General features: G+C 35.2%; 1 protein-coding gene across 3 annotated transcripts in view; it reads left to right on the forward strand.

Moving 5' to 3' along the window:
- ehbp1l1 (EH domain binding protein 1 like 1) overlaps positions 1 to 14652 on the forward strand; it is a 74953-nt gene that overhangs the window by 35619 nt on the left and 24682 nt on the right. For 2 of the 3 annotated variants that reach the window (XM_062964818.1, XM_062964819.1), the window contains 3 exons: positions 1947 to 2223; positions 8165 to 10502; positions 12749 to 12918. In XM_062964818.1, the coding sequence (XP_062820888.1) occupies positions 1947 to 2223; positions 8165 to 10502; positions 12749 to 12918 (2785 nt within the window). The remainder of the gene's footprint in view (positions 1 to 1946; positions 2224 to 8164; positions 10503 to 12748; positions 12919 to 14652) is intronic. The other variant, XM_062964820.1, reaches the window with a different exon arrangement.

Raw genomic sequence — 14652 nt, forward strand, 5'->3', positions numbered from 1 at the left:
TGGGTTGTATGACCTTTAGGGGTGTAACGAAGTGTGAATTTTTTGGTTTACAGATGTCATGTTTAACTGCGTTTTAAAAGTCATGTTTAACCATAGTAACGAGGGCGGAGCCAACCGCCGTTTGGAGAAAAAGGAGGGAATGTTTTGAAGAGAGTTCAGTCTGTGCTCTGTTGAAGCTCAGGGAAGACTGATCCTAAGTTAGGGGATCAGGGAGACTCAATTGGTCATTTTGAGTCAGTTTAAAATAAGTTTGGTGGCTTATTTTAAGTTAGTCTGTGCCCTGATGAGGTACAGTGTAGACCAGGGGTCCCCAAACTAAGGCCCGGGGGCTGGATGCGGCCCATTGAAGCCATTTATCCGGCCCCCACGGCACAAGGGCAGAAGGGGGTTGGGCTAAATGACCCAAGGGGTCTCTTCTTCTCTTACAACCATTATTATTATTATTATTATTATTATTATTATTATTATTATTATTAACATTGAGGCTAGGTGGCCATCTGTCAGGGGTGCTTTGCTTGTGCTTTTGGTGCACAAAGGCAGAAGGGGGTTGGACAAAATGGCCCAAGGAGTCTCTTCCAACCCTCTTTATTATTATTATTATTATTATTATTATTATTATTATTATTATTATTATTTATTGTATGACACAGCAAACAAGATAGACATGCTGGATTTCGTATCACAAAATCACAAGTCGAACAATTCCCAAGTGCCTAGGACTGTGAGATTTATTTTTATTATTATTATTGTTGTTGTTATTATTATAAGTATGACACTGCAAACAAGACAGACATGCTGGATTTCGTATCACAAAATCACAAGTCGAACACTTCCCAAGTGTCTAGGACTGTGTGGTGTATTTTCGGATGATGCGTGCAGATCCCAGCAGGGTGGCCTTTTATTATTATTATTATTATTATTACTATTATTATTATTATTATTAACATTGAGGCTGGGTGGCCATCTGTCAGGGGTGCTTTGCTTGTGCTTTTGGTGCACAAAGGCAAAAGGGGATTGGATTCAATGGCCCAAAGGGTCTCTTCCAATCCTCTTTGTTGTTGTTGTTGTTGTTGTTATTATTGCTCGGTGGCCAACTATAGTCTGGCCCTCCAATGGTCCAAAAGATTATGAACTGGCCCCCCGTTTTAAAAGTTTGGGGACCCCTGGTGTAGACTGACCCTCAGTTGAAGGGATCAGGGGGACTCAAATGTTTATTTTTGAGTCAGTTTAAAATAAGTTTGGTGGCTTATTTTAAGGTTTCCAGATAAGGAACAGATAGTCTGTGATTGTAATTCACAGGGTGACTGCAGTTTAAAGCAGTAGGGAAAGAAGTTTGAAACACCTCAATATAGCTTTGCAACTGTTAGTCCAAGTGCCTCTAAAAAGAAGTTACTGTAACCATTAAGCTTGTGCCTGAATAAAAGTGTTATTGTTCTTTTTAACATCTCAGTCTCTGACATTTATATTACCATCAAAAAGCAAAGAAGTAAAAGGAAGAAAAACAAAATTTAAGAAAAAGTCTCCTCTCTAAGTAGCTAAGTGTCTATATCTTCCAATAGTGGTGGCAAGAGTTGATAATCCCCTTAACATCTGGTGGCCGCATTATAAACATCCTTACATCTGGCGGCAGCTTTTAAATAAAACATCTTTAATAACTGGTGGCAGCGGATATAAAATATATAATAATAATAATAATAATAATAATAATATAATTAATTAATAGAAACTCATCCACATCTCCGCAATTGGTGTCAGAGGTGGGATTTTAAAAAGATTCCCCCCTGCCTGAAAGAGCCTTAGACGTTTGTAGACTCTTTGCAATTTGGTGGCAGTGGTGGGATAAAAAGATTCCCCCCTGTCTTGACATCTTTACAAGGGGTCTCTTCCAACTCCAGGGGAATTAAAAAATGTGAAATTATTTGTCCTCTGCTTTCTCCTCTTTAAAGACTTTCGAGAGGACCCCGCGTCAGACTCCAACGTTGCCGCCAGCCAAGCGCCGCATCTTGCTGAAGCCGTGGTGGCCTCCTCTGCAGTAAGTGGTGTCGAAAGCGGTGGGAGTGTGGGTCACAAAGGGGACGATGGTCAGTGGCCAGGAAGACGGTCAGCGGGCATCCTTAAAGGGCCAGGCACCCCTTGGAACCACGCGACGGGCACATCATTGGCACAGGCGGGGGACGGAGAGGAGGACGCGGCGCATGGAAAGCGGCACGGGACGGAAGACCGGTGAGTGCAATTAGTCATTCATTTCGGGGATTCTAATGGCCTCCACTTTGTTTCGTAAAGATTCGGAGTTTTTATGATATTAAAAAAAATAAATGAAAATATAAAAAATAAAAAATATTAAAAATAAAATAAAATAAAAATAATAAATTAAAATAATAATAATAAGATGAAAAAGATTAGGAGTTGTTATAACATAAAAAATAATAACAAAAAGATTCAGGGTTGTTATATAAAATATAAATAATAAATTAATTAATAATAATAATAATAATAGATTAGGAGTTGTTATAATATAAAAATATATAAAAATAAAAAATATAATAATAATAATAATATTCAGAGTTTTTATAGTATAAAAATAAAATAATAATAATAATAATAATAATAAAAGATTAGGGGTTGTTACAATATAAAAAAATAAAAAATGTAAAAAGAAAAATATTAAAAATAAAAATAATATAATAATAATAATAATAATAATAATAATAATAATAATAATAATAATATGATTCGGAGTTGTTCCATTTCGTAATCCGAATCTCCAAACCTTCGTAATTGTTTCGTGTGGATGTGTTCCATTTGCGGCAACGGGGAAAACTTCGAGGCTTGTTTCTGTTGTCATTTTTATAGCAATCGGGATGAAATTTGGCACACTCGAAAGCAACATCAACAACTTTGATTGTGCCAAGTTTCAGGACATTTTGGTCATCCACTGATTTTTTAGGAATTTTTAAAATGTTTGGTCTCCACTTTGTTTTGTAATCCAAATCTCCGAACCTTCGTAATTGTCTCGTGCAGGTGTGTTCCATTCGCAGCGACGTGGAATAATTCAAGGCTCGTTTCTGTTGTCATTTTTATAGCGATCGAGATGAAATTTGGCACACTCGTATTCAACATCGACAACTTTAATCCTGCCAATTTTCAGAAAGTTTTGATCATCCACTGATTTTTTAGGAATTTTTTAAAATTTTGGCCTCCACTTCGTTTTGTAATCCGAATCTCCAAACCTTCGTAATTGTTTCGTGCAGATGTCTTCCATTCGCGGCAACGTGGAATAATTCGAGGCTCGTTTCTGTTGTCATTTTTATAGCAATCCGGATGAAATTTGGCACACTCGTATTCAACATTGACAACTTTAATCCTGCCAAGTTTCGGAAAGTTTTGATCATCCACTGATTTTTTAGGATTTTTTAAAAAAATTGGTCTCCACTTAATTTTGTAATCCGAATCTCCGAACCTTCGCAATTGTTTTGTGCAGATGTCTTCCATTTGCGGCAACATGGAATATTTCAGGGCTCGTTTCTGTTGTCATTTTTATAGCGATCGGGATGAAATTTGGCACACTCGTAAGCAACATCGGCAACTTTGATTGTGCCAAGTTTTGGGACATTTTGGTCATCTGTTGATTTTTAAGGATTTTTTAAACATTTGGCCTCCACTTAGTTTTGTAATCCGAATCTCCGAACCTTCGTAATTGTCTCGTGCAGCTGTGTTCCATTAGCGGCAACGGGGAACATTTTGAGGCTCGTTTCTGTTGTCATTTTTATAGCGATCGGGATGAAATTTGGCACACTCATAAGCAACATCGACAACTTTGATTGTGCCAAGTTTCAGGACATTTTGGTCATCCATTGATTTTTTTAGGAATTTAAAAAATTTTTGACCTCCACTTCGTTTTGTAATCCAAATCTCCGAACCTTCATAATGGGGACTAATTTGAGGCTTCTTTCTGTTGTCATTTTTATAGCAATCGGGATGAAATTTGGTACACTCATAAGCAACATTGACAACTTTAATCCTGCCAAGTTTCAGGACATTTTGGTCATCCACTGATTTTTTAGGAATTTAAAAAAATTTGGCCTCCACTTCGTTTTGTAATCCGAATCTCCGAACCTTCGTTATTGTTTTGTGCAGATGTGTTCCATTCACGGCGACGTGGAATAATTCGAGGCTCGTTTCTGTTGTCATTTTTATAGCAATCGGGTTGAAATTTGGCACACTCGTAAGCAACATCGACAACTTTGATTGTGCCAAGTTTCGGGACGTTTTGGTCATCCACTGATTTTATAGGAATTTTTAAAAATTTGGCCTCCACTTCGTTTGTAATCCAAATCTCCGAACCTTCGTAATCGTTTCGTACTGATGTGTTCCATTCATGGCAACGGGGACTATTTTGAGGCTCGTTTTTGTTGTCATTTTTATAGCAATCGGGTTGAAATTTGGCACACTCGTAAGCAACATCGACAACTTTGATTGTGCCGTGTTTCGGGACGTTTTGGTCATCCACTGATTTTATAGGAATTTTTAAAAATTTGGCCTCCACTTCGTTTGTAATCCAAATCTCCGAACCTTCGTAATCGTTTCGTACTGATGTGTTCCATTCATGGCAACGGGGACTATTTTGAGGCTCGTTTTTGTTGTCATTTTTATAGCAATCGGGTTGAAATTTGGCACACTCATAAGCAACATCGACAACTTTGATTGTGCCAAGTTTCAGGACTTTTTGATCATCCACTGATTCTTTAGGAATTTTTTAAAATTTTGACCTCCACTTAGTTTGTAATCCGAATCTCCGAACCTTCGTAATCGTTTCGTACTGATGTGTTCCATTCATGGCAACGGGGACTATTTTGAGGCTCGTTTTTGTTGTCATTTTTATAGCAATCGGGTTGAAATTTGGCACACTCGTAAGCAACATCGACAACTTTGATTGTGCCATGTTTCGGGACGTTTTGGTCATCCACTGATTTTATAGGAATTTTTAAAAATTTGGCCTCCACTTCGTTTGTAATCCAAATCTCCGAACCTTCGTAATCGTTTCGTACTGATGTGTTCCATTCATGGCAACGGGGACTATTTTGAGGCTCGTTTTTGTTGTCATTTTTATAGCAATCGGGTTGAAATTTGGCACACTCATAAGCAACATCGACAACTTTGATTGTGCCATGTTTCGGGACGTTTTGGTCATCCACTGATTTTATAGGAATTTTTAAAAATTTGGCCTCCACTTCGTTTGTAATCCAAATCTCCGAACCTTCGTAATCGTTTCGTACTGATGTGTTCCATTCATGGCAACGGGGACTATTTTGAGGCTCGTTTTTGTTGTCATTTTTATAGCAATCGGGTTGAAATTTGGCACACTCGTAAGCAACATCGACAACTTTGATTGTGCCAAGTTTCGGGACATTTGGGTCATCCACTGATTTTATAGGAATTTTTAAAAATTTGGCCTCCACTTCGTTTGTAATCCAAATCTCTGAACCTTCGTAATCGTTTCGTACTGATGTGTTCCATTCATGGCAACGGGGACTATTTTGAGGCTCGTTTTTGTTGTCATTTTTATAGCAATCGGGTTGAAATTTGGCACACTCGTAAGCAACATCGACAACTTTGATTGTGCCATGTTTCGGGACGTTTTGGTCATCCACTGATTTTATAGGAATTTTTAAAAATTTGGCCTCCACTTCGTTTGTAATCCAAATCTCCGAACCTTCGTAATCGTTTCGTACTGATGTGTTCCATTCATGGCAACGGGGACTATTTTGAGGCTCGTTTTTGTTGTCATTTTTATAGCAATCGGGTTGAAATTTGGCACACTCGTAAGCAACATCGACAACTTTGATTGTGCCAAGTTTCGGGACGTTTTGGTCATCCACTGATTTTATAGGAATTTTTAATTATTTTTACAAAATCCTACAAGACGTATTTCCTTGAATTTCTGCACAAAGATGCACCATAAGCAGGGCATCGATCCTGCAAAGTTTCAGTACTTCAGAGCCTGCAGTTTTGTTTCGTAATGATTCAGGTCAGGATCTGGTTCCAAAGAGTAATTTTAAGATTTACGGGAAGCATGGCATGGTTTCACCTTTTCGCCCTTTGACTCTATTTTGGGCATCTTTGGTGGCAAGAGCTTGCTTAGATCAATGGCAAGGAGGCAACAGCTGCTAGTTTTGCTTCTTCTTTTTTTGGCGGCATGACGGTGCCTGATATAGTTGCCTTTCCGCTAAAGATCGGAAGAAATGAGACTTTAGTTTTCACCTTCTGCGGAAAAAAAAAAGAGAAGTTTGCTCATAGAAGGAATGGGAAGTGAGATTCCCGGGGAGGGGAAATACTTCTTTGCTATGGTTTTAGTTTGAATATGTATTTATTGATTTTTTTAAATAGTAATTTTTATTAAAAGAGAGAGAGTTTTGATTACATTAAAAGTGGGAGAACATTTTAAGTAGAGAAAAGTAGGAAAAGAAAGAGATAAAAAAATAAAAATAAAATAATTGATTTAATTAAATGTCCCTCCTTGTGGAGAGACAAAGCAGAGTATAAACATAATTTTAAAAAACTTTATAATAATAATAATAAACATAATAATAATTAATACAGCAGAGTATAAATAAACATAATAAAAAATTTATAATAATAATAAACATAATACTAAACAACAATAATAAATAATACAGCAGAGTATAAATAAACATAATAAAAGCTTTATAATAATACTAATAAGCATAATCATTAATACAGCAGAGTATAAATAAACATAATAAAAACTTTATGCATATTATTATTATTATTATTATTGACACAAAGACAGGATATGGCACAGCAAAAGAAATGTATATGCTGGATTTCATATAATAATAATAATAATAATAATAATAATAATAATAATAATAATAGACTCAAAGCGGCTATGTATCTATTATTAGTGTTATCTATAACATATAATATAATAATAATAATATAATAATAACACTAAGAGAGTGTATGACACAGCAAAAGAAATGTATATGCTGGATTTCATATAATAATAATAATATAATAATAATAATAGACTCAAAGTGGCTATGTATCTATTAGTTTTAGAATGCATTACTATTATTGACACAAAGACGGTATGACACAGCAAACGAGATGCATATGCTGTATTTCATATTATTATTATTATTATTATTATTATTATTATTATTATTATTATATGAAATCCAGCATATGCATCTCATTTGCTGTGTTATACCCTGTCTTTGTGTCAATAATAATAACAACAACAATAATAATAATGCATTCTAATACTAATAATAGATACATAGCAGCTTTGAGTCTCCTTGTGGGTATAAATATACATAATAAACATCATATTAAATATCATAATAATAACAACAATAATAATATAGGAGGATAAATACTGCATGTGTGTCCAAGGCCCATGGCTGAGGTTGGTGGGTCGAACTTCAGGGTATAAATATACATAATAAACATCATATTAAATATAATAATAATAACAACAATAATAATAATATAGGAGGATAAAGACTGCATGTGTGTCCAAGGCCCATGGCTGAGGTTGGTGGGTTGAACTTAAGGGTATAAATATACATAATAAACATCATATTAAATATAATAATAATAATAATAATAATAATAATAATAATAATAATAACAATAATAATAATATAGGAAGATAAAGACTACATGTGTGTCAAATGCCCATGGCTGAGGTTGGTGGGTCGAACTTCAGGGTATAAATATACATAATAAACATCATATTAAATATAATAATAATAATAATAATAATAATAATAATAATAATAATAATAATATAGGAGTATAAAGACTGCATGTGTGTCCAAGGCCCATGGCTGAGGTTGGTGGGTCGAACTTATGTATATAAATATACATAATAAACATCATATTAAATATAATAATAACAACAATAATAATAATATAGGAGAATAAAGACTGCATGTGTGTCCAAGGCCCATGGCTGAGGTTGGTGGGTCGAAATTCAGGGTATAAATATACATAATAAACATAATAAATATAATAATAATAACAACAATAATAATATAGGAAGATAAAGACTGCATGTGTGTACAAGGCCCATAGTTGAGGTTGGGTTGACCTCAGGATGCTTCTTTCTTCCTTCCTTCCTTCCTTGTTCTTCCAGGACCACCGATGTCTGGAAACGCCGGGACCCGACCCCGCTGTGCCCCCCGCCGAGGAAGAGGACCGCCCCCAAAGAAGCCCCCCAAGAGACGTCCCCGATGCCGCCGTCCGCACCCGGACCCCCCTCTGTGCCCAAGCGCCGGTTGGAGAAGACCCCGAAGCCCTTGGAGAGCCAGAACGTTGTGCCCGTTGCCCCAAGTTGTCCGGGAAAGGACCACGAGGGGGTCCAAAGCCCCCCAGAAGAGGTCCCCTCTCCACCCAAACTCCAGAGCCCCATCGTGATGTATTTCATGGAGGACGCGAGCCTGGCCGAACATGACCCTGTGGTCATCCGTCCTGCGGAGTCTTCCTCCTCGGACGCAGCTTTCTTGGCTTTGTCTCCGGTGGTGAAGCCCATTGGTTTCCACCACGAAGCAGCATTAGATGTTGCTCCTCCCTGGATGCACGGTCCTTCCCACGTCACGGTTGGGGATGGTGGTTCAAGGCCTTCTGGAGTGGGATTGCTTCCCGTAGTTGACCCGTCAACGAGTGGGATGGATGAGGAGGGGAAGCACCAAGTTGGGTCAGATAGGGAACAGGTTGAGGTTGAAGCCAGGCAGGAGACTCATGGAGATACTTCTACGCAGGAGGGCTCTTCCTCAACGGTGAACCAAAATATGGAGAAACATCAAGTATGTGAGATCCTGGAAAGCCCCGTCCCACCAACAAATCTCTCAGTGGAGAGCTATCAAGTATCGGAGATCTCAGAAGGTCCTGTCCCGCTGACAGATCTCTCCATGGAGATCTCAGAGGGTTCCGTCCCATCAACAGATCTCTCCAAGAAGATCTCGGAAGGTCCTGTTCCACCAACATATCTCTCCATGGAGATCTCAGAAGGTCCTGTCCCATCAACACATCTCTCCATGAAGATCTCAGAGGGTTCTGTCCCACCAACAGATCTCTCCATGAAGATCTCGGAAGGTCCCATCCCACCAACAGATCTCTCCATGAAGATCTCAGAGGGTCCCGTCCCACCAACAGATCTATCCATGAAGATCTTGGAAGGTCCCGTCCCACCAACAGATCTCTCCATGAAGATCTCAGAAGGTCCCATCCCACCAACAGATCTTTCCATGAAGATCTCGGAAGGTCCCGTCCCACCAACAGATCTTTCCATGAAGATCTCAGAAGGTACTGTTCCTCCAACAGATCTCTCCATAAAGATCTCGGAAGGTACTGTCCCACCAACAGATCTCTCCGTAAAGATCTCAGAAGGTCCCGTCCCACCAACAGATCTTTCCATGAAGATCTCAGAAGGTCCCGTCCCACCAACAGATCTTTCCATGAAGATCTCAGAAGGTACTGCCCCACCAACAGAGCTCTCCATGAAGATCTCGGAAGGTCCTGTCCCACCAACCGATCTCTCCATGAAGATCTCAGAAGGTCCTGTCCCACCAACAGATCTTTCCATGAAGATCTCAGAAGGTCCCGTCCCACCAACAGATTTATCCAAGATCTCAGAAGGTCCCGTCCCACCAACAGATCTCTCCATGGAGATCTCAGAAGGTCCCGTCCCACCAACAGATCTCTCCATGGAAGTCCCAGGCTTCTGGCGAGAACAAGGGCTGGTCGAGAAGGACCTGGCAGACAAGGACAACCTCCTCATTTTGGAAGAACCGCTTCCTTCTTCATCCCACGTGGAAGATACGGCAGAAGAGACGCCATCTTTGCTGTTCGATGTCCGGTCGCTCCTAGAAAAGGCGGATGACCCAACTATTGCTGAAGGACACGTCCCAAGTCTTTTAGAAGAACAAGTGCAGATCGAGAAGGACCCACAAGACAGGGAGAACCTTCTGGTTCTGAAAGAGCCTCGTACGGAAGATGTGGCAGAAGAGACGCCATCCCTACTCTTTGATGTCCCGTCTTTCCTAGAAAAGTCGGATGGCCCAACTGTTGCTGAGGGCAACGTCCCAAGTCTTTCCGATTTGGAACGAGGAAAAACAAGCCAAGGAGGGGATGAAGGTGAAGGTCCCAGAAGTGGCACAGAGGAGGACGTGGGAGGAGAACCTTCCGTACTGGAGGACGGGGACAAGAAGGACTATCATGACGGCGTTTTGGAGACCGCGGGAGGAGGAGATCCAGACAATGAAGCTTTGGGGCAACCATTAGTAGACACGGTCCAAGAGGGTCCAGAAATCCCTCGTTGGTCTGTCCGCGATGGTGGAAAAACCAGAAAGGGATCTAACCTACCTTCGGGAAACGAGGAGACCTCAACAGCCTTGTCTCCCTGCTCGCCAAATCCAACTCCTTGTACCCCAGAAGCTCCAGACCTGAACCCCACGCCCCAAGCGAAACCCAAGGTACACGTGGCAGCCCCAAGACTTCATTATCGCGAGCATGCGCCAGCCGTACCCCCAAATTTCCCTCTAAATTTGCAACTAATCCTTGTGCTTCCAAGTGTTTGTGGGCTACAAATGGGTCAGAATGCACTCGGAGAGCCAAAATGTACCTTCTCACCTTGACTATACTACTACTACTACTACTATTATTATTATTATTATTATCCACAAGGAGATTCAAATGGCTATGTACCTATTATTAGCATTAGAATGCATTATTCATCATCATCATCATCATATTATTATTATTATTACTATTATTATCCACAAGGAGATTCAAATGGCTATGTACCTATTATTAGCATTAGAATGCATTATTCATCATCATCATCATCATCATCATATTATTATTATTATTATTATTATTATTATTATTATTATTATTATTATTATTATTATCCACAAGGAGATTCAAATGGCTATGTACCTATTATTAGCATTAGAATGCATTATTCATCATCATCATCATCATCATCATATTATTATTATTATTATTATCCACAAGGAGATTCAAATGGCTATGTACCTATTATTAGCATTAGAATGCATTATTCATCATCATCATCATCTTCATCATTTAATTACTTATTCTTCTTATTATTATCCACAAGGAGATTCAAATGGATATGTACCTATTATTAGCATTAGAATGCATTATTATTATTATTATTATTATTATTATTATTATTATTATTATTTATCCATAAGGAGATTCAAATGGCTATGTGCTTATTATTGGTATTAGAATGCATTATTATTATTATTATTATTATTATTATTATTGACACAAAGACATAGTATGACACAGCAAATGATATATATGCATTATTATTAATATTAATGTTTACCCCATTTTTTCTCTCCATAAGGAGACTCAAAGCGGCTGTGTACCTATTATTAGTATTAAAATGCATTATTATTATTGTTGTTGTTGTTGTTGTTGTTATACTATTATTATTATTATTATTATTATTATTATTATTATTATTATTATTATTATTATGTTTACTCCACTTTATCCTTCCATAAGGAGACTCAAAGCGGCTATGTACCTATTATTAGTATTAAAATGCATTATTATTATTATTATTATTATTATTATTATTATTATTATTATGTTTACTCCGCTTCAAAGCGGCTATGTACCTATTATTAATATTAGACTGCATTATTATTATTAATATTATTATTAGATTTACTCCGCTTTATCTCCACCTATATACTTATTATTAATATTAGAATGCATTATTATTATTATTATTAGGTTTACTCCGCTTTATGTCTCCACATGGAGGTTCAATTACTATTATTAGTATTAGAATCTATTATTATTATTATTATTATTATTATTATTATTATTATTATTATTATTATTATTATGTTTACTCTGCTTTTTATCTCCACCAGGAGACTCAAAGTGCCTATAGTATTAGAATGCATTATTATTATTATTATTATTATTATTATTATTATTATTAAGTTTGCTTTTTATCTCCACCAGGAGACTCAAAGCGCCTATAGTATTAGAATGCATTATTATTATTATTATTATTATTATTATTATTATTATTATTATTATTATTATGTTTACTCTGCTTTATATCTCCACCAGGAGACTCAAAGCGCCTATAGTATTAGAATGCATTATTATTATTATTATTATTATTATTATTATTATTATTATTATTATTATTATTATTATGTTTACTCTGCTTTATATCTCCACCAGGAGACTCAAAGCGCCTATAGTATTAGAATGCATTATTATTATTATTATTATTATTATTATTAAGTTTACTCTGCTTTTTATCTCCACCAGGAGACTCAAAGCGCCTATAGTATTAGAATGCATTATTATTATTATTATTATTATTATTATTATTATTATGTTTACTCTTTTTTTATCTCCACCAGGAGACTCAAAGCGCCTATAGTATTAGAATGCATTATTATTATTATTATTATTATTATTATTATTATTATTATTATTATTATTGCCCACTCCTGACCTAAAGGATGGATAGCATAGGTTTGCAGATGTCTTGTTTGGTAGGAACATGATCCAAAACATCTGGAAGGCCAAGGGATCCCTTGCAATGGTCCAAGGAACGGGATGCTAGGATCGTAGAAGGGACCACAAAGGTGGTCATCTAGTCCAAACCACGTCTCAGCTACATCCATGACCTTACTTGCCCTCAATTTTTTAGGTTGCCCCGCCCACCAGTCCGTCACTGGTGAGTTGCAGCCAGTCCTTGCTGGAATGGTGCCAGGAGGTGACCGCCAACCACCGCGGCGTCCGCGTCACCAACTTCACCACGTCGTGGCGCAACGGCTTGGCCTTCTGCGCCATCCTCCATCACTTCCACCCGGACAAGATGTGAGTCGGGAGCGTCGGTTGCCTCTGAGCATGTGCAGAGAGCGAAAGGCCCATCCGCCGGGGTCTTTCATTTAGTAGAAATATTTTGTGCCAGAAAGAATATCGCCAACAGTTTCGGACCTTAGAAACACGTATATTAATTTTTTAAAACTCTACAAACTCTACAAATATAATACAAACCTTAATATAATATAACAATTAATATAATATAAATATTAATATAATGTAATCAATATAATACAATATAATAATACAATAAAATATATTAATATTTTATAATATTAATATTAATTAATATATTTTATTGTATTATTATATTGTATATATAATTCAAACATTAATATAATATAAATATTAATATAATGTAATCAATATAATACAATATAATAATACAATAAAATATATTAATATTTTATAATATTAATATTAATTAATATATTTTATTGTATTATTATATTGTATATATAATTCAAACATTAATATAATATAAATATTAATATAATGTAATCAATATAATACAATATAATAATACAATAAAATATATTAATATTTTATAATATTAATATTAATTAATATATTTTATTGTATTATTATATTGTATATATAATTCAAACATTAATATAATATAATAATTAATATAATATAAATATTAATATAATGTAATCAATATAATACAATATAATAATACAATAAAATATATTAATATTTTATAATATTAATATTAATTAATATATTTTATTGTATTATTATATTGTATATATAATTCAAACATTAATATAATATAATAATTAATATAATATAAATATTAATATAATATAATCAATATAATACAATATAATAATACAATAAAATATATTAATAATTTAGCACCAAAATATCACGATGTATTAAAAACATTGACTACAAAAATGCGTTGGATAATCCAGAACGTTGGATAAGCGAGTGTTGGATAAGTGACACTCTACTGTAGTTATATTATATTAATTATTATACTAAAAAAAAGTCCAAATTTATTTAATGCTTAGACCATAGGTCTTTCGCATGCAAGACAAACAAACAAATACACAAAAGCCAAACCATCAAATACAATATAAAACATGCCATTAAAACATATATAAATCATTAAAACATTAAAATGCTGCAAGTATCAAAGTCAGGATATACCCTTTAAATACTACATATTTCATGGATTAGCACCAACATAATTAAAAACAAGATAAAACCAAGTAAGTACAGCATTATTAAAACCCAAGGAGGGAATACCTTGGAGTATTATTATACTATATTCTATTATTTTAATATTTTAAATAATATAAAATAATGGGTCCCCCTGGGGGAGAAGAGCTCTGTGTGTGTGTGTGTGTGTGTGTATATATATATATATATATATATATATACACACATACACACACACACACACACACTGTATTATATTAATTAATATATTATAAATATATTTTATTATATTAATTATTCTATTATATTCTATTATTTTAACGTTTATATTATATTACGTACAGTAATACATTTTTATTGTAGTAATATATTTTAATTATATTATATGATATTAATATATTCATATTTATTAATATATCCATTCTATTTATTAATATATGTATTCTATTAACATATTTATATTCTATTTATTGTATAAATATTACATTGAACATAGTCTCCAACTTCCATAAGTTACAATATATATATATATATATATATATATATATATATATATAT

The sequence above is a fragment of the Anolis carolinensis genome, unplaced genomic scaffold, assembly GCF_035594765.1.
Source record: "Anolis carolinensis isolate JA03-04 unplaced genomic scaffold, rAnoCar3.1.pri scaffold_14, whole genome shotgun sequence".
In the NCBI taxonomy this organism is placed as follows: domain Eukaryota; kingdom Metazoa; phylum Chordata; class Lepidosauria; order Squamata; family Dactyloidae; genus Anolis; species Anolis carolinensis.